The 21,030-nt window shown below is 38.0% G+C and overlaps 2 protein-coding genes across 2 annotated transcripts; both read right to left on the reverse strand.

Annotated features, from left to right (window-relative positions):
- Positions 1-1,732: 1,732 nt before the first annotated feature.
- Positions 1,733-12,844, reverse strand: LOC108811361 (uncharacterized). The gene is made up of 28 exons (XM_018583414.2): positions 12,611-12,844; positions 12,376-12,507; positions 12,106-12,263; positions 11,961-12,005; positions 11,514-11,592; positions 11,342-11,415; positions 11,120-11,226; positions 10,848-11,027; positions 10,516-10,719; positions 10,249-10,426; positions 10,097-10,174; positions 9,711-10,024; positions 9,408-9,600; positions 9,075-9,318; positions 8,654-8,987; positions 8,349-8,529; positions 8,123-8,263; positions 7,779-8,022; positions 7,287-7,691; positions 6,785-7,218; positions 6,379-6,700; positions 5,909-6,298; positions 5,678-5,803; positions 5,520-5,588; positions 3,688-5,444; positions 3,303-3,612; positions 2,911-3,120; positions 1,733-2,838 (listed from the first exon to the last, which is right to left on the reverse strand). The coding sequence occupies exons 1-28, from the start codon at positions 12,677-12,679 to the stop codon at positions 1,903-1,905; spliced, it is 7,914 nt and encodes a 2,637-aa protein (XP_018438916.1). The 5' UTR covers positions 12,680-12,844; the 3' UTR covers positions 1,733-1,902.
- A 405-nt stretch (positions 12,845-13,249) lies between these two features.
- Positions 13,250-17,990, reverse strand: LOC108845127 (coatomer subunit beta-1). Its single transcript, XM_056989592.1, has 7 exons — positions 17,481-17,990; positions 17,027-17,383; positions 16,590-16,934; positions 14,529-15,886; positions 13,878-14,387; positions 13,717-13,802; positions 13,250-13,632 (listed from the first exon to the last, which is right to left on the reverse strand). Exons 4-7 carry the CDS (start codon positions 15,873-15,875, stop codon positions 13,428-13,430), a joined length of 2,148 nt encoding a protein of 715 aa, XP_056845572.1. The 5' UTR covers positions 15,876-15,886; positions 16,590-16,934; positions 17,027-17,383; positions 17,481-17,990; the 3' UTR covers positions 13,250-13,427.
- Between the last annotated feature and the right edge of the window lie 3,040 nt (positions 17,991-21,030).

Here is a 21,030-nt window from a genome sequence, read left to right on the forward strand (position 1 = left end):
GTCTCTCTCTCTCTGAATTTTTTTGTTTTCCTAGAGATTTATTGTTTTCATCTCTGAAATAAAAAATGATTTTTTTATTATTTCGTTTTATTTGTGTGTTTTTATTATAGTATATGTTTTGAAAATCGAAGATGTACTTTGTTTGAAAGAATAACCTTGGGAACCAAGGCCTTGAGAGAGATGAATGAGATCCGCAGCTTAACCGATTGAAAAATTATTTCTGTTAATTGAAACTTGTAAGTAAATCTCTCCAGTCACTATAAACTCTCACACTCACAAAAAGTAACAAAACCTAAGAAGATTTTCATCTTCATCATGATTTACTTCTCGCTGAATCAGTTTTCTTTTTATTTGATAGATTTCTCGTGATCATGGAAGGAATTCCAAAATAAGAAGAAGATTCATGTGTTCAGTTATGTTCAGTTCTCAATTTTTCTTACTCTTGCTAGGTTTGCGTGTTTTGGTTCGCCTATGATTGATTTGTGGTTGCTTGATCTGTTTCTTGATGATGATGATATAAGCTCGTGGTTTATTTTGGTTCATCTATGGTAGTTCTGTGGTTGATTGATGCCTTTTGTTCCTTGATGATGATTGTTCTTCAAGGACAAATTTTGTTCAATCACTTTTTACAAGAATATCTGATGGTACATCTATTTTTCTCTTTTTTTTACTTTAAAATGAAAAATACTTAAAATACTTATATATTAATTTTAAAAGTTGACGAATAAATCATTTATTTATTATTTTAATTTTATAATCAAAATTTTTAGTCATAACAAAAAGGTGAACCTCTTCACTTCACTCACTTATATAATCAATCATTTGACGCTCGCCTCAAACCTTAAGAATCGAAAATCTTCCTCTCACTCACCACCATATTAGCTTCGTCAAGATAATTTTTCTCTCCTTCATCTTCATCAATGTATACTTTAAATCTCTTATTGATTCTCTATAACCTCGTTTGATATTTCTTTTCTTATATTTTAAACAATTTATGTTTCCAATCTTGCTTGATAGTTCTTCTCTTATCTTTTAAACATTTTATGATGATTATATATATAGGAAGAGTCTAGCTGCAAATCGAATGAATAAGCATGAAAAGAACACAATTGCTTATTCTGCAGATACTTGTGAGTAATTATTTACTTGGAGCATTCACTTCTTGTAAATTTCTTTTTATTAATCTTTATAAATGACTAGAGGTTTTACTGCGTTACGTGCGGTTTTTTTTCTACAAGATTTATATATTTTATATATTAAATATTACATAAAGATCAATTTTTATTCTTTCTCAAAAAATTATTATTTGGAATTTTTTTTTTGCTAACTATACTTCGATTGCTGACCACAAGATGAATGGAAACAATGAACAAAATGAAAAATAAAATTTTATTCGAGAAATTGAAAAAAAGAAGTAAAAATATGATTTTTTGTTCATTTTGTTCCTCATCAAAATTTCAAAGGAATATTTTTCTTTATAAATTTATTCAGCTTTAAGGAATTTAGAGAAAAATAGTGGGAGCTACCTGTTAATAATTAGACAAAATATTCACTCTTAACTGGTACAAATTTTGAAGAACAAAAGAATCACCATAATTTTTTTCTTCAACATGGTTACCAATTGGAGCTTATTGTGGTGTTTTACGAATATTACTTGAGGGGATGATGAATCTGATGGCTTAAATGGTTTTGAGTTATATTTTAAATAAAATTCCAAGCCAAAACTCAATAATAAGTTGAAATTCAAACTGATAAAACTGAAAAAGAATCACAAATGGTTGAGAAAACACTACATCTAGTGTAATGATCTTTGATGTTATCTGATGATAACTTATATAATTAAAAACTTTTCTTTTTGGAGCAATAATAAACTAGTGATGGCTTAAATATGGTTATGGGAGCTCAAGAGCGTGACCATCTATCCATTTTACACCTCATGATCCTCCTCTTCTTGTTAGCCTTGTTCTTCGAAGCTAACTTCAGTTTCCTCTTTGCGTTTCTCTCAGGGTTCACCACGGACATGATCTTCTCTTCTCGCCTCCTCTTCTCCCTTTTCACTTCCAAACTCTTTTTTATTTCGCTGTAGACTTGCACAAACATCTGAACGCCTAGACCCTTGTCCCTAACACAGTCTCTCACTTCTTCAGCTAGCTGTTTCAACTCATCTGTGATGACTTTCCCTGTAAACCCTTGGCAAACTTTGTACAACGGAAGCAGAATCCTGAAGGCGTATAGGCGACACTCTTCTTGATTCAAGTTTGAGGCAAACTCTTTATAGACGTTGAACACTATCCTCATCTGATGAGAGTCCACATCAAACGCAAGCTTCCCCATTCTTTTGAGCAAGCTTCCGACCAATACGTTTCTAACATCATCTTGGCCTTCCATGTTGCCTGAACTAGTAAGGCCCAGAAAAGTAGACCTTACTTTCCCTGAATCAAATACTAGAAAGGCTTCTAGGAACTTCGCTTGCTCGTCATTGTCAAGACTTGACCAGTACTCATCATCTGTTTGTCCAATCATTGAATGAAGACCAGTGACTGCGAAAACAAGATTCTCTGTGAGATAATCTTCTTCAGTGGCACCATTTTTTTTCTTGTCTTCTTTTGCACTTGCATCACTGTTCTTGTTGACGAATGTGTTGCGGTCCACCTTTAGGTTTAACTGGAAGCAAAGAGAAGCAGCTACCATGAAAAGGCTACTTGGCTTACCAAGAAGGGAGCCAGCTTCTGTAGACTCGGTTAGTTTCTTGAAATAATAGTTCAGGAGCCGGCATGTTATAGTTTGCAACCACTCATGTCGGTGCAACAACAACTCAAACACCATTATCCAAACACCCTATAAAATAATGAGAAAAATTAGATTAAACATCAAATGGTCAGCGAGATAACAAACGTCTAATAATATTACCTTAAAATATTCTTGAAAACATAAGTCAGGATCGTGCTCGAGCATCTTCTCTATCATAGCCAGAGAGTAGTATGCGTCCTTCCATAAGGGAATACTGCCTTCCTCAACAGTGTTTTGCAACTTCACAGCAGCCTCCAAAATCGTTTCAGCCTCTTGCAACACTGTCCTGCACTCAAACTTTTTATTGACTTCAATGAATAATTTCAATACCTGCACATGCATCCAAACAAATGAAGGAGAGTTATCAACTACCGTAATTAAGATGCAACGCACATATTCCAAACTAGCCAGAGTTTTGTGACAATGTTACAAGAAATAAATATTTAATAAGAAGCATGTGAGGTAATAAGTTAGTTCATATGTAATAACATGTACACCTCAGAGCAATTTACCTTTGCTGCTTTAACCCGTGAGTTCTCCTGCTTATACCAACCGATACAGAGCTCAAGATTGGAATTATAATTACTCATGCAACCTATGAGAAGTTTGATCACATCACTTATCTTGGCCAGCAATTTTTTGTCATTTTCTGTTTCCAAACGACAAGCAAGCTCAACAAACAAGATTTGAGACTGCTGGTCAAGAACTGACTGGTGGCCTAGAGAAGATCTTGACTGCTTTCCGGGATTATGGTTTGGGAATCTATCGATAAGCTTTTGAAGAACGTCAAGAACTGCTTCTCTTCCAGTTGGATGTTCATAGCTGGAGGAAGATCCACTCAGTTAATATTTAAAAAGAATAAAAAATAAAAGGGTCAAATTTCACAAAGCTACGTACCTCAGATTTTTCCACAGAAAGTGAAAACGTCCTTCTAGGCGTTTCTCAGAAAGTGCATAATTGACCAAAAACTCTACCAGTATTGTTCCACATATATTGCGGATTGATTCATCCTGATGTGTTATCATCAACCTTGAAACCTGGTCGGCAATATCATATATCTTCGGAACTTTAAGCTTCTTTTTCACAATGGCCTTGAGAAGTGAAAGAGAAGCAACAGAGGAATCCGATTCCAGATCAGAAAACATAGGGAACTGAATCAACATTTTCAACTCCTCAGATGATAATTTGAAGTTGTCATTGCTGACAAGAGCTGTTAACAGCCTAAGGCATGACTGCACAAGAGGACTACCGGAACTCACTGCAGACTGGGCAATGGCTAACACTTTGGTTTTCACTTCACCTGCTTCAGACTTGAAGGAAGGCAGTTGAAGCCTTAACAATGCAGTGAAACATCTAATAGATGAAGATATAACGTCTTCATACACAGAGCTCAAACAACCAACAAGTAGTTTGACAAACGGATCCAACTTGGACACCAGCTCTTCGTTAGTACTGTTAGGTTGGATTCTCTTCAGTCTATTGCGCAATAAGTCCAGAGCAAACACGGTAATGAGATGTGGACATGACTTTGTACCACAAGTGTTTTCAATATGTCTCAGTTTCCTTTTCTTTTTGGATGGCTGAGAAGACACTGGACCTCTAAGGCCACTCTCGTTGTCGTCAACACGGTGATATATAAAACAGAAAAGATCTCCTTGATCAACAGAAGGATTGCCTTCAAAACCAGTTGCAATATGCTTTAACATATCCTCAAGTGTTGATTTTAACTTTGAAGTCATAGGCCCCTGCCGCCGCTGCCTAGTAACCAGAGAAAGTAACTTGGATGCATGGCTTCTGAATGTTACATTTTCAGCAATCAATCTCAGAGTGTCAACTGACCTGCTTTTTCTGTTTTCTATTTTCTTCTTCTTCCTCCTCCTCATCACTGAATCTTTCTTATCCTCTTTCTGTTCATCAACATCTCCACGGATATTGGCTTCCACCACATTAAGAAGATCTTCCAAACAATGATCCAACTTCCACCCCGTAGGACTGGGCAGGCACTTCGATAACATGTAGTGGACAGTGTACCCCAGGACATGCACCTCAGCTCCTTCTAGTTTCTTAACGACAAGTTGCAAGTAATTCTCCAGGCCAAGCTCCTTCAGACAAGTAGCCAGAGCCTTTCTGGCATTCTCACGTGTGCTATCCATCGGGCTCCTCAAAAGATTGGAAAGTTTAGAGACTAAAGAATCTATTTTTGAGTCCATTATCTCTTTGGGAAGTAGCTTTAGAACCTTCACAGCAGCTACATAGGCGTTGACATTAAGGCCATCAGACTCAGAATCCAACAGCTCCAGTATCTTCGGGTACAAGGTTTTCTCAAGGCAAACCTCGTGACCCTCCTGTGCGTAACCACTACCTTTTGCAAAATGAAACTTGTCCAAAATCAAGCAGACGAGATTCAACAGACGCTTGCTCTTGTCCGTAGACTTCTTCATCTCATGGAAACACCGATCCAGTAGAGCGTCGTACGTGTTCCAACTCATATGAGCAGACAGGGATGCAAGGGCTTCTACGCATGCACCAAAGACATTTTCATCTTTACTATTTTGACCCTTTTTAACTCCACCTTTTCTATCTTGAGCTTTTCTTTCTTGTCCATCAAGCAACATGTTGAAAAAGATTGAGACCAAGAGTTTTCTCACAACTCCCTGCAACCCCAACAGAAATTGGTCATAAGTCCACTAAAACTACAAAAATAGTGATAAAAAAATCTAAGAGATCACCTCAGGCAGATCAATGCTATCTTTGATCTCTTTGGCAAAACGTTTAACTGCATTTGCTCTACGGTGTGCCTACAAGACATTCAAAAGAACAGTCATTGTAAGGTTACCACAACACAAATACAAACTGTTACATAATCCATTCTGATAAAGCGACTTACCTGAATGTTAAAGACGTTTTTAAAGAAATCAAGGTCATCGTTTTCAGAGCACAAAGGTCTGAAGGCAGCAAGATTCCCGGAATCTGGAAGGCTCATCACCATTTTGCGTATCAAAAGAATCTCCCCCTGCAGCAGAATAATTTGTTTATAAAAGTAAAATCTAAAACCATGAGTATCAGCATGGCAATAAAAATTCACTCATGCCAGACTTAGAAAGAAGGGTCTTTGTACCTTTCCACTTGAGATTCCTTTGTTTACTGCATCGCCAATGTGTTTCAGAATAAACTTATTCATAATCCACAACACGCGATCGCCTGTCCAGCTTGCAACAGATTTTGAAACCTCTTTACCAATGTCAGAGTGAGCTGAGGCCTCTTGGTCAAGTATAGAGGCTGAAAATTCAATAAAAGTGCATAAGAGGTTACATGCGCAATCCCTTAAGGTAACTTCTTTTGATGCTATGTTGTATAGACTCTGTGAGATAATGATCATCATGTGCTGCTCCGAGGATTCGTTAAAGAAATCCACATCAATCTTCGCATAAGCGTCCATTATTGTTTCATAGTCAAGGTCATCAACTTCCATGGGTGAGGTTGCATTCATATCGCTGATGCATTTCGCCTGTAAGACGACATAACCAATAGTTTGTTACAATCTCAAACGCAAAAAAAAGATCAAAACCAAAGGAAGATGGCACTTACCACTCGATCTAGAGAAACGTCGACTTTTGCAAGAGACTCAAGAAGGTTACAAATGCATAATCGGACATTAGGTTTAGCGTCAACAAGCAGATGAGAGACTGTATCTATGATTTTGTTAGTACTCTCACTCCCAAGCAACGATGTGATGTCTTGAATGGCTAGTAAAGCCTCACGATGAATATCTGCAGACAATTTCACACGTTTAACCAAGAAAGACAGAAAGATGTCCAAATACTTCATAACATGAGATTCATCTCTGATATGCTTCGACAACAGTTTAACAATCTTAATCTCTCCTTCTCCATGATACTTGAATGATTTCCTGATCATAATTCACACTTTTTTTCTTTAGAAGTAGAAACAAAGATGAAATTTAACTAAGTCTGTTGATTTAGAGAACCATTACCTTCTCAAAATATCTCCACGGAAAAGAGAATGTAAGTTGTTAATCAGTGCGTCTATGTATGGATTTAAGACATCGTCTTTCTCAAGGCTCAGCAGATTCTTTATGAAACTCAAGGCAGAGGACTTTATATGGTTTGAAGCTGTGGTGACTGTTAGAACTGAGAAAATGTCTGGAACAAGAGACTCTTCCCGACATAAGAAGGTGACGAGATTGGGGCATTTACTCATTGACAGGAAGCATGTGAACAGTGAGCTTGGTTTCTTACTGCTAGAACCCTCCTGCTTAAAACTCTTGATCAACGGATTCACCGCTGAAAAGAATAGGTCCCAGAACTCAGAGCCAAGTTCACAATCCTCGTACTTTTTAAGAACATGAGCAATAATCCTCAGACATAAGGATCTCAACTTTTTAAACTGATTTAAAGAAGTGCCAGCCTACATAAAAGAAAAACTTTCAGACAATGTTTTGTTTGGATAAACAACACCAAATAACAATTTTTTACCTGGTCGTGATTTGTTGAGACAATCTCTGTATCAATATTACTTTCTTCATTGATAGTTGGAGCGTTGTTTGCCAATAGGCGGACAACACATCCCATAAGAAAGCCTAGAAATGGTCGGACACGGAATACATCAAAGACTTCGAGTATGTGTTGGATGACATGAAGAAAACCAGATCTCATCTTCCAGGATAAGGTAGAAAGAGCATCTACGTTAATATATTTCGTGAACTTGGACTTTTGGAAATAATCCAGAGAGCTTTTGCCTGAGCTCCAAAACAAGTCCGTTGCTTCATCTGATATGATGTTCAAAGGCTTCATCAACAATGCAAAGAACAGGGAAATTTTATTAACATCCAGCCGAGAAATAAGGCGAAGAACTGCCTCTCTGTTACGGATACTTGTACCCTGACAACAACAACAACAACAACAACAAAAAATGTTAGGACCTAAGTGTAGTAAACTAAAACAGAAGGTATGTAGTAACACACGTACCTTACGCGACGCTGAGTCCTTCAAACTCCTAACTTTTGGAGTAAGTATTCTAATTACAAGAGAAACAAAATGAGATCTGTGAGCTTCTTCAATGTCCTTGGAGAAGGCCGTGAGCTCTTCTTTCAGTTTTTTACGTTTAATCAGATTCTCCAAACGATGGCGGTGTGGGAGTAAATAGTCATTCCACAACACAAGGCACTCTAGGACACTCATTTGTATTTCAGCATCATTATCATCCAAGAACCTAGTAAAAAAGTTTCCAAAGAACACAAACCCAACATGCAGAGAGACGTCAATGAAAATTTCCTTACTCCAAGATATTCAAAAGAACATTTGGTGCCAACCTGTACTGCAAAACGTCGTTTACAAATTGACTAAAACGTGACGACCTCGGGTTCTTCATCAGCTTCAGCAAAGTCAACCACTGTTTAAGCAGCCCCTTCCACTTCTCTCCTTTACAAACCCCACCGTCATATAATCCGACCCTTCAACGTAGAGAGAAAGACTAGATGATGACAACAGATGAATCAAACAGCTCTTCAAGAACAAAATATACAGAGACGTGATTACCTCATAGGATTTTCAGTGTTGTACCCCATAAATTTCAATAGCAGAGGGAGAATATCAGAGGCATGAGACTGAGCAACATTGGGAACTTTCTGTAAGGTCTTTAGCAACAGAGATGCTACATCTGCAGTAGGTGTACCATTATACGGCTGGAAGAGAAATGAATTAAACCTCTCCATCAGACCTGCAGAATGGAAAAGACAAACATCAGAACTGTAGAGAAATAAAGATATATGAAAAGAATAATATAGAGACGCAAAAATATTGGTAAATGATATATCTGAAACTGCAACCAAAAAAAAAGCTACCACTATGCTTCTGTGAAATGCTGTAGTTTTCATTCTCATCATGGCTGTGGAGTGCTTCAAGTTTTAGTTGGCACTGGCCCAAATAATGAACAAAATCATTCCACACTGCTCCCGTTTGCTTCGTCATAAGAAGAGCAAGACACTTAGATGCTGGTTCCCATATTTCAGTAGATTCCTTGTTTCTATGAAAAAGACCTATCATTCCATTGAATACAAGCGGCACATATGCATCATGTATCCTGCCAGCAGAGAGATCATTTTGTATTGTTGCCAATTCATTTCCAGTGGATAATGGGTGATGACGCTCTTCAACTATTTTCAATAACTGAAGAACCTGGTAATGATAGATATTACTGTTAGTAAACCAATCAGGATTTGAGAGTAAGGCTTTTGGAATACACAACTAAAGATATCTACTCACATTCGTTTCAGAGGAAGACTTTTGAACCACTTCAATTTTCAGCTTCTTCTTCATTGGACGATGCTCTTCAACACAAGGGTCAGGAGACAAAGGTTCAAAATGGCATAAGATCCTTAAAGTCATAACACGGACGTCTTTATGGGGGTGACGTAAATTTTCAGAAAATATGTCAAAGGCATCTTCAGCATTTTTTGCTTGGAGTTCTGTACATGGCTTAGAGTTACCATCGTTAGCTAATAGAGGTCTGCAATATAAAAACTGAATCAGTGATGGTCGAACACGGAATTTAAAAAAAAAAATAACTGAATAAATCACCAGAATATAGAAACTCGCCTATACACAAAATCCAAATAATCGGCCACAGGAGACAGAACTTGTACACATGACTTGTAACATTTAGCAAGAGACAAAGCTTCCTCTACATCACTGTGGATGAGTCTTCCAGTAGAACTGATTTTGAGACATGACCTCAAAGTAGCACCAAGTAAGCTCTGCCACATCAGTTCCTGAGAACTAGAAGCGTTCACTGAAAAAGAGATATAGCACACAAAAATATTATGATAACTTCTAAGAAATATGACCATGATCAAGAACATCAGCATAATAAAGTGGAAGTAGGCATGGCCAAAAACTTACCAACTGAGGCTGCCAACTTGTGTTTCAGAGTATTCTTGAAGCGAATCAGTAGTGATGAATCCACTTTGAAATAGGGAAAACAATTGACAGCTCCCCAAACAATAGCCAACTCAGACTCATCAGTATGAGCTAGTCCTGTATTCTCCATATTCGTTTGAATCTTCTTAATCTTGTCTTCTAAGAACTCCTGAATACTCTCAAATGATCCATATACGTTATCCACCTTGTCGTGGCTTGCTTGCTGCTTCTCACACAATAATAGTAAGAGAGGAATAACCTCCTCCGAAGACCCCGTAATCATATTGTTGATCGAACTGCAACACATAAGTTAGTCGATTAGGACATAAAGATAGGCAGGTTTTCAAGAGGTAATTAAAAAGTCTTGCCTTAATATATTACTGGTAAAGGCTTGCACTATTAATTTATCCTTCTTCTCTAGCAATCCCCGCAAGAAGCTCAGCAAACTGGGAGGATTACATGATCAGTTACAAGGTAGAAAAAATAGAATTTAGAATTGCAAAAAATGTAAACAAGATACCTTGAAGTCTTCAAGGAAAAAATGGGGGTCCATTGTGAAGCAATGGATTCCAGCTCATTGACATCACTGGGTATGTCAAGGGTGCATAACATCAGTCCCAAAGATTTACCGAGAATATCAGAGGAATCCATAAAAGTTGAGACAATCTGGCTCACAAGTCCAACCAAATATCGGTAATCTGTTACACATTGACAAGGAGTTAAAAATCGTGATAGGATCATCATGCAAACCTATGTTTTCATGCGTGCTTAATAAGAAATAACTCACCATAAACTTTGAGACCTTTCCTAACCCTAACAGCTGAAGTAAGCAGTGTCAAGAGTCGGGTCAAATGAGCTGAGTTTTTGTTTTTGATTGATCTCTTTGTTTCTTTATACAAGCAGTCCCACATAACGGTTAATTCTTCTGCTTTAGTTGCCTCGCATATTCTTTGCAAAGCTGAACTCACAGCTTCTACTGTATTACCAGAACCTGTAATGAGATGAAACATCAAACCATGACCAACTAGTTTCTAAACTAATCACAAGTACATTATTGGAAATGGATATACTAGAGAGAGATATATAGAAAACACACTAGACTTAGAAAAGAGGACTTACCCTGAGGAGAATCAACAGAAGAGGACAATGTTGAATCTTTCAGCAAGAAACTCAAAGCTTTCCCAGCTTTGGAATGGAGACTTTTCCCAGAAGCATCCCTCATCATAACATGATATAGTAGAATAGCTCCTCCACATTTTTTCAGTGGGTCAGCAAGTTCAGAAAGGATCCTCTTGATCCCTGTAACGTCCGTGAGATAAGAATCAACTAGACTGTCTCTAACATAGACAAGGAGAAAACATAAGGAAATAAATAAAAAAGCGATTCATCACCTATCTCGCGTTGCTCATCCCGTGCAGTCCTCAACAAAAGTGCCATCGAACGTGACATCAATTCGTTGATAGATTCTTGTGGGTAGTACCTCAGCTCCAGTGTATCCCTACATCAAAAGAAAAAAACAGAAATCTATAAACAACCGAAGAAACATGCAGTGTATTATTTACAGCATGTATTTTGACTTTACGGGAAGAAAACTACAATACTAATCCACTTACCTGAGAACACCTTCGATGTCGCATATGAGATACTTCTGCAGGTTCTTTACTATGTTCGACCAAGATACGAATATCTTCACGAAAGGAAACGACCAGAATATCAGCCAAAAAAATAGTATGTAACATTCAAGCATTGTTCTGAGTGTAAAACATGTTTGACAAGAGCAAAAACCTGCTTAACAATCTCTGGCTCTTTCTGAGCACCATTTTTCAGGAGTGTCACTAAGGAGTTAACAAGCCGAGGAAGGAAGCTAGACAAGAAATATACAACAAAAGGAATCGGTTAGAATATATAGACAAGTAGTGATCAAAGACACCACAAACGAAGCAAGAGAAGAAAGGGAAATACAATTTTCTATAACATTCTGTGAACTGTTTGCATCAGTTCATAGACTATGTTGTCTAGTGTTCTCTGTAGCCAGCTCAAAAAAAAATTCAATGGATTTTCCAAAGCATTAATTTCCACTAAGTTATAAACAATTACAGGCACTCTGTTTTCACTATCCAGAGTACAATATTTGGAATGCTCTAAGAATGCATAAGTGGCACTTTCAAAAACCATAAAAGAGTATGATTTTGTGCAGCTGAAAAGAATAAATAAGTTTTAATAAATACTCACGGAATAAAGCTGTCCAAGAGATCTCTGGATAAAGCATCAATCAACCTACACAGAGAGACAGAAAGGGTATGTTCTATGTTCATGCTTATCATGCTTGCATGTAACTGGATTAAAGAAAGATATGAGTGTGGGAAGATTGGCAAACCGGAGAAAGGCGTCCAGAGAGAATCTTGCTTTCATGTGTAATTCAGAGACAAGCGTTGAGAAGATTATTTCTTTCTGAGAGATAACCAACGGAAGAGTTTGAACAAAAGGCAGCATCTTTTCATAGAATGAAATAAAATATTCTGCTATATCCAGTTCCTGCATTAGACCAACCAAATTATTACATGTCTCTCTCTGAAGTCTGAAATACAATACTATAAAGACAAGCAGAAGAAAAATTAAAAAAACTTTGATCAAAAGTAACACATACCCTTAATTCTACGAGGCGATCCTTGAGAAAGGTGGAACCCTCTGAAGGCTCAGCCTTGACCTTCTCCAAGGTCTTGAAGACATTGACGACTTGTGTTTTAGTGTCTTCCATTTTCTCACCGGGACTCTTGTACTGCATGCATCCACAAGAGTAGCACGCACATAACAAAATACAAACTCAGTGAATTTTTTTCTGAAACGGTAATTACAAAGAAACAGAACGAAGAAAGACGAACCTTAAATTTATTCGTTCCCTCAGAGTTGTTGAGCGACTTGACAGCCCTAGAATCAGCTGGAGTCGCCATGATCACGGCACTACGCTTTTTTTTTTTAGGGTTTTGAAAACTCCCTGATTCTGATTCTGATTCCGAGCTCTCTAATTTCCGATTTTTACTAGGAAGTCAAAACTGGAAGAAGAGAGAGAGGAAGCCGCGCAGAGATTTTTGGGAGGACAAAGGCTTAAACCCTTCTTTCTCGAGATTTATAGTGTGTGTACTTCTATAAACAAATGATTTTTATTTCCATATATAATAATTAATTAATTAGGACTAAACGGACCGGGTAGATATCCGGTTCTGTAACCGACCGAGTTTTTCCGGTGTTAAACCAAATTTAAACCGAGTTATTAAAATTATGGTTCGATTCAATTTAGTGTTTTTCAGGGTAAAGTTATTAGGGGTCTGGTTGTAGACTCGGAGCTGGGATGTTTGGTTCTGTTGGTAGTTAAATGTTTTAATTTTCACCTTTGGTTCTCTATAATTTTATACCTTGGATGAAATTTAGTAAGGAAAGAAAGTATATGGCTTAAGAATTGTCAAGTGTTAGGGCAGAGGCTTATTAAAAACAAAAAAAAAATTAGGAATATGCTGTGCAGAGATCTAAAGAATCATTACTAAGTTCTTAAAAATAATATGAAAATTTCATATCTTGAATATAATGGAACTTATAGAACTGACTTGAAATCAACACACACTTAAAACCAAAACACACAAAATCTGTTGTTTTGCCCGCTTCATTTTCAAGATCTCTGTGTCGGTTTCTTACTAGCTAACCTCAGTTGCTACCCTTTTGTTTGAGGGTGATTTTGTCTCCAAGACTTAGCGCAATCCCTTGCGTCTTGCTCCTTATCCTTATGTAGCCACTCAATGCTCCGTCCGTTTGCTTCTCGATACTCACATTCACTAGAGCATCCTCACCAAACACACTTTTTGCGTATAAGTTTGCTGCAAGGAACCCACATTCTCCGTCTAGTTCAGATCTGCAAATAGGGAGAGACGCACTAGTTAGTAAGAAGAGTTTCGGTCTACAAGAGAAGAAAGAAGGAATAAGAATCTGAACTTACGGGGCAGTGAGACACTTCATGTTTGTGGATTTGATAATGTGGTCGAGGAACTCTCTTTCGTTCTCAATCTTGGTGTTCACAGCAACCTGACATGAAGACCACAACGGAAACGGTTAAACACCAAAACTCGAAACAAAGTGTAAAAGGTTTCGGTGTATGACCTTGTTTTCCCATTCAAACTCTGCCCACATGGTTCTGAAAGCAACATCCGAGCAAACAGCAGGGGAGATATAATCCATGATATCGATGTGAATGTCGTTTAGTACCACCACGTTTCGCTCCATAACATTTGATGTCTCATAGACGATGTTCCCGAATATGACTCCGGTCTCTGTGGACGAGACCTTGATGTTTGCTTTTATCTGCATGCTCGTTGCAGGTGCAAGGCTATAGTTTTGAGGACGCTCAACAAGCTTGAGATCACCCATGGTTGCTAACTCCAAGCACAGATTCTGAAGAGTATCCTTTGTACGGTTGATAACGGTAACCTCGAGTGCGATGTCGTAGTGATGGACTGTCACATATGCTTCAGCATAGACTGGATCACTGAATCCTGTGAGTTGAAGAATACGGTTGAGTTTGTTCGCATCGTTCTCGTCCTTGGTGAATTCTCCGGTAGCACGCTTCAGGTCATCTTGCACCTGGTCTTCCAACTCAAGTTGACTCATTCCCTGAAAAAATAAACTTATCATCAGAAATTTTATCTACTGACAGATTTTTAAAAATGACCAGCCACTATAAACTTCTGTTGTCCTTCAATTTGAGAAAATGAAAAAAAAAATCGGATATGAACTGTAAAATCGGATATGAACTGTAAAATCGGATATGAACTGATAGAACGTGTCCAGCAACCTGGTTATGATTGAAACTCTCAACTTGGGATTTGTTTCTATTATCTCTCTAACAAATGAAATCACGTCGAGTGCTGAAGCCACATTGCTATCTCCCAAGAAATCCATAAGAAGATGGACCACTGTGCTTGCAACTTCGGGGAACTTAACTGCACATGCATGGATTGCTTGAATAAGCATTTGTCTGTACTCTCCATTCTTCTCAAGCTCTCCACTCTGTGTCTTCACAACTTCTTTCTTCAACATTTGAACGACCTCATTAATGTTATGATGAGTAATCAAATCAAGAGCAATGTCAAGTGTCTTCCTGCGAATATCAAGGTTCGGGCTTGAGAGTACTCTGAGCACATCTATTATTAGCTCAACCATGATATCTCTGTGCGATGACTTAAGCTCACTCAACCGATCGAGCAAAATGAGCTTCACATTGTTGTCACTCTGAGAAAGAAGAAGTTGACAGTAGGTGTTGGCAGCAGCCCTAATAGCAGTAGGGGCAGATGAGAGAGAAACAAGCGTCCCAGCACATTCATAGATAACTGCAGAGGAAGTGGCACTCAACAGAGAAATAATAATCTTAATATATTTCCCCTTCTCCGATGGTTTAGTCTTACACACACTTCGAATCAGCTCCAGCACCACCATCTGAAGCGACTCATTCCAGTCTGAAACCTTGTCAACATTGCTCAGAAGATAATTCACAGCTCGTTCCTCAGCACAGGTAAAGAGCATCAGAAACGCATTTCTCTTGGCAGACGGATCTTGTTCTGATGACAAAGCTTTCTCGATCATTTCAGGTGCATCCACGAAGAGCTGCTCACCATGTGGAAGCTTATAGATCGACATGACGGCCAGAATTGCATTCCTACGAACAAACGGATGACGGTGCTCCAGATTCTGCAACACTGATGGAGTCAAAGGCTCCACGATCTCAGTCTCCTTCAACCGGCAGAGAAACCTCAGCGTCACTCCGCGAATGTACTCATTAGGATGCATAAGGTTGTTCCGAAGATTCTGGCAAATCAAAATCATCTCAGGCAGCACCTTCCCTCTGGAATCTGTTTTCTCGATCAGCTCCAGGTACAGCAGCAGAAGCTTTTGGATCGTGTGGTCCTCGGAAGGCAGCACGTATCGAATAATAGTTATGAAAAGCTGAGGAATGGTTTCGCCGTTCAGCAAAAGCATAACCGCCTTCTTCATGGCATCAACTTTTGCTTCCACATCGTTTCCTTCTAGAGCTTCTTTAATCTCCTTGGCAACTGCTGGAGTCCCTTTGTCATAGTGTACGAGCAAGGTACTAGATTTGTCCATCTTTTAGAGCTCTGCAAAGAACGTGAAACACAAACCAAATTGAAAAAAATAAAAAAGACTTCTGAGCTCAAATGAAAAAGAAAATCATGCAAGGAGCACTACTGATAAATAAAGGTGCAGATCACATAGTAACAAACAAGATAAGCAAAATGTTAATGTTTTTTGCGGTTTCGAGTTTTAGTTACTGAGCATAAGAACATTACTAGCTTCATCATCACTGCTCAAGTAAACTTTATACAAGAAATTTTAATGACTACACAGCAATCATCTACACCTCTCTGCTTAAAATTCCAAACAGTGAATGAAGCATGTCTCCGTATTCGACCTTCAATTTTTTTTTAAAAGGACTGAATAGAATCAACACCTCTGTTCTCCAATCCATGGTTTAATGAGCAAACATCACAATTAAAGAAGATAATTCGAAAATGTCGTAAAAAAAACTTGAAATCCTCAGATCCAGCAATGAACATTATTATACTACAAACACAATCAAATCATTAACATAAATCATAGTTTCGGATCCACTAAGATCCAAAACGAATGCAATCTCTTAACTCCTACGATTTGAAGAGAAGCGATCAAATCTACTCAGCTGCATAAACAGGAAAATGGTGTTCCTAGAGGAGTCGGATCGAGATCAAACAGACGACGTCCGAGAAAACCGACACAATGTAGATTTACACAAGAGAAAAGGCATAAGGAGATGGATCTAACTTGGAATATGCTGTGTTAGGGCATAAGGAGAATTGTCAAGTGTTAGGGCAGAGGCTTATTAAAAACAAAAAAAAAAAATTAGGAATATGCTGTGCAGAGATCTAAGAATCATCACTAATAAGTTCTTAAAAATAATATGAAAATTTCATATCTTGAATATAATGGAACTTATAGAGCTGACTTGAAATCAACACACACTTAAAAACCAAAACACACAAAATCTGTTGTTTTGCCGGCTTCATTTTTAAGATTTCTGCAGATTCACGATCATATCATAATAGAGAAAACCAGCTCTGGCAGCTCTTTCCGGTTGCTCTGCAACTTCAGAAAGGATCATCTTGATCCCTGTAAAATGTTGGCGAGATAAAGATTCAACTGCACTGTCCTCCTCTACAACAATACGATGAGCATAACGAAGTGACACAGCAATTCATTACCTTTTTGAAGCTGACTGGGCCGAGCTAGATCAACCACACATGACATCGATTTTGATACTTTTTCATTGATAATGTCACTGGGGTAGTAACAAAAAATGCAACAAGAACAAAAAAGGAATACAAAAGCACCTACAATATTCCATCCATATAACAAGAAAAGAAGAAACTAATCAACATTTGTATTGGGCCAAGTAACAGAGACCTACCTATTCATGAACTGTATGAATCCACAACGCAGTAAAAACATACGTTGCCTGGGCTAGGCTGAAGTTGTGTATTTTACCTGAGAGCAAATTGGATGTCGCGTGCGAAACAAAACCTTAGGCTTTCTATTATTTTAGACCAGGATGTGAATATCTGCAAGAAATAAAAGGAGCCAAAATTCAATACTATATATATAACAATAAAAGAACAAAAAGCAATGTCCTGAGTGTGAAAATGCAAGAGGGAAAACCTGCTCAACAGTCTCTGCATTTTCCAGACCACCATTATTCAAGAGAATTAATAATGTGTAGACAACCTGTGGAAGGAAGCTAGACAAGAGAAGAAAAAAAAAACATACAAAGGGAAAAACGGTTGGAAACATAGATTAAGGACTGGTCAAAAGACTATATAATTACTCACGGAACAAATTTCTCCTTGAGATCTTCTGATAAAGCAGCAATCAAACTGTTGGAAAGAGAAAGATAGGATAAGAAAAAAAAAAGAAAAATGATTAGAATGTGATTCCAAAGTTGTGTGGTGGTTGGATTGAACCAAACAAAGGATCCAGATGCAGATAGTGGTCCCATGACCAAAGAATGAGCTAGAAAATAGAAAACCTGAGGACGTAATCAAGAGAGAATCTTGCTTCCCTTTGTTGCAATTCAGAGACAAGTGTTGAGAAGATGAATTCTGAATCCAGCTTAATTGACTGCAGAGTTTGAAAGCACGGCAGCAGTCGATCAAAAAACACGATAAAACCTATTGATGCGTTCTGGTCCTGCATTTAACACCAAACCAAAACTCAGCAAACTTAAATTTGCAGATAAAAACTTGATGATTACAAACTAAAGTAGCCAAATCTTAATAAAAGTCACAACTTTGAAACTTCCAGGTTCACAAAAATCATTAAAATTCTCCTATGGTACTAGTAAAGACAGAGAGAAACAAGAAGAAGAAAGATTAAAACTTTTTGATCAAAACACATACCCTCAATTCTACGATGCAATCCTTGAAAAACGTGGATCCCTTTGAAGGCTTGTGCATGTGCTTCTCCAACAAATGGGCACACAATTCGTCCACAGTCGGACCGGGTATCTAATAAAAAAGACATAACGACCATAGTAGATAGTTATAGAGAGAGAGCAAACAGCAGTCCAGTGAATGAAAATTTAGTTACAAGAAAGAACATCGAGAAGACGCACTCTTAATCTTCTCCTTAGCATATCAGGATTCCGACAATCTCCACGGCCGAGACTACAAGGATTCCGACAACTACGAGACAGAGAGACAGAGAGACAGAGAGAAAGAGAGGCTGCCGCCTGATTATATTTACGAAAGAAGTGATCCTGAGGGTAAAAGGAACTATAAAGTTCTTGTTTGACCTACCGATCCCGCGGTTAATAATCTTTTTTTACAATGTTACTTAGTAAAAAAAACAAGAATTAAAATTTTTTGGTCAAATATAATTCTTTTTTTAATTTCTTTTTATCCCTATTTTCCTTTTATCAAAGAGTGCTTTACTCATTTAGACACATTCTCTACTTTCTTTACAAAAAAAAACACAATCCACTTGAGAGGCACATTGTGTAGGAGAGAGAAGAAAATTTTGACGTTAAAGCCCTTTCTTCTATAGAGAAAGAGAATAACGAAATTGTAAGGACAAGAGATTGAGGAGGTCTCGTTAGGATCCAGCTGGCATTTGTAAATCCTCTTACTTTAGCTTCATATTTTGAATAAATAAAAATTTACCAATATATATGCATAAAATAAAATATTTTTTTCTTTTTATTTTGATATCCATATATCTACATGTAACTTTTAATTAAATTTTATTAATTTAGTGGACACCTTTTCTGTGGATGTGGATGCATGTTTTGGTAGACAAAAGTAATATAGATGTGTTCGTGGTGGACAATGGGGTTGTGGTCAAGATGAGAGTTTAGTTGTGGATGTGGACACGGCGACATGAGGTTGTAGTTATCATGATATTTAGCTTCTTAATGACCATTTCTGTCAAGCTTAGTTTGGTATGAACAAGCACGATGATAGGAGGTCGATGGATGGCACAAAGAACTTAACAATAATTAAGAAAACTTTACTAATAAATTTTATAAAGCTAGGAAAATATATTACAAAAAGGTTTATAAAGCCAATTTAAGACGAGCTAACAAGTGCGAGTAAGATGATACAAGGAACCAAAACTCCATTTCCGACGAACACAGTGTATAACAAATCCTGATGTCCCCGCAGCTTCACGCCGACCGGCATGTTCGAAACCGGCCACAAATCCACCAACATTTAATCTTCAAAGCCAGAGCCAACTCTCAAATCCTCCTCCGCCAAGCTCTGCTGCTGCCTCACCGCCATACTCGCAGCCACAAATCCACCAATATTTAATCTTCAAAGCCAGAGCTAACTCTTAAATCCTCCTCCGCTAAGCTCTGCTGCTGCCTCACCGCCATACTCGCCTTTGAGTACCGCACACACAGCATTATATATTACAAAGAACATAGAAGATGCCGGAGGAATCTTCACTATTATCCATATCTCATCTGATCGCCTCTTATCTGACCACTTCACACTTGCCACAACTCTCATGTCCACACCGACCACATCCACACAACCGCTTTCCACACCGACCACATCCACACAACAGCTGTCCACATCTTTGTCTCAAGCTCTGCAACTAGAGATCCACTCAATTTCCAAGAAATACAGAGATCTTTGTTGCAGAAAGCTTGTCATTTGTTATGTTTCTTCCTCTTGGTAGTTGATGTTATAGCAACTTCTTCGTTATCTTTCTTGCTCTTGGAAATTTTTTTTCTTCCAGTTGTCTAACAAAAGAAACACGATATGTTAACTTTTTTCCTCATAAACACAAAACAATAGCATTGCCGTGTACATATTTAAATCCAAATAAGAAATACCATTGAGAATTGAAAGTGACGTACAAAAGAAGGTAACTTTGAGTAGGTAAAAGGAAAAAAAATCAACAGAAACTAATTATGAATCTCAAAATAAATCGAATTTCACAATAAAAACTCAGAGAAAAGAGAGATGTTACTGTCAGCTGCATAGTTCTTGAGTTTCAAGAACAGAGATGCTTGCAGAATCAGATGGCGAAAGCTCACAACATCATCTCTGCATGAGACTATGCTTGACTGTGTTGTTCCCCGCAAGAGAACGAACACCGGCGGCCATCCACGAAGATCTTAAACACGAAATACATGGTGTGGACCACTGGCAGTCGAGGAAGAGGAGGTGGAGCACGGCTACGCGAGTGGACAGCTTGGAGAGGCTAACTCCGCGAAGCAGTCTCAGATCGAGCAAAAATTTAGAGGTCGACACAGAGAGCTTTAACGAAGTGACGACTCCGGCGCTTCGCCATAGACACCACGACAGAGATCGTTTTACAGAGGATAGGACGCGGGCGAGAGGAATTCGTGTAGTGGTGGAATGACACATCGTGAACGGTGATGAAGGCATCGAAGGGCTGAAATCATGCGCTGTTACTCTCATCCGCTAATACCCAAGAAGGAAATCGCAGTTGACGAACACAGCCCAGCCTTGGTAATCAGACATTAATTAGGGTTCTATACCTTCATCGCGGAGAAGAAGGAGAACGAAAGAGAATTATGATTAGGGATTATTGACAAGAACTGGGAAAGTGATTTTTATTTTTATGATTAGGGATTATCCAGTTGACGAACACAATTGGATTGTGTTTTTTTTTTTTTTCGTTTTTAAAATTTAAACAGTTAATCAATAAACAACGATCGTTTTAGTTGAGAAAGGAGTGA

Source organism: Raphanus sativus, chromosome 1, assembly GCF_000801105.2.
Source record: "Raphanus sativus cultivar WK10039 chromosome 1, ASM80110v3, whole genome shotgun sequence".
NCBI classification, from domain to species: domain Eukaryota; kingdom Viridiplantae; phylum Streptophyta; class Magnoliopsida; order Brassicales; family Brassicaceae; genus Raphanus; species Raphanus sativus.

Bases quoted from the DNA above. Each gene is read 5' to 3' on its own strand.
- LOC108811361 (XM_018583414.2), bottom strand. From the start codon at position 12,679: ATGGCGACTCCAGCTGATTCTAGGGCTGTCAAGTCGCTCAACAACTCT. The intron at 8,530-8,653 runs GTAGCTTTTTTT...TCCATTCTGCAG, and splicing joins CATTTCACAGAAGCATAGTG to GTCTGATGGAGAGGTTTAAT. The intron at 7,692-7,778 runs GTACGTGTGTTA...TGTTGTTGTCAG, and splicing joins AGGACTCAGCGTCGCGTAAG to GGTACAAGTATCCGTAACAG.
- LOC108845127 (XM_056989592.1), bottom strand. From the start codon at position 15,875: ATGGACAAATCTAGTACCTTGCTCGTACACTATGACAAAGGGACTCCA. The intron at 14,388-14,528 runs GTTCATATCCGA...TTATTTTTTCAG, and splicing joins AGTTCATATCCGATTTTACA to GGAATGAGTCAACTTGAGTT. The intron at 13,803-13,877 runs GTCATACACCGA...TCTTCATGTCAG, and splicing joins AGTTTGAATGGGAAAACAAG to GTTGCTGTGAACACCAAGAT.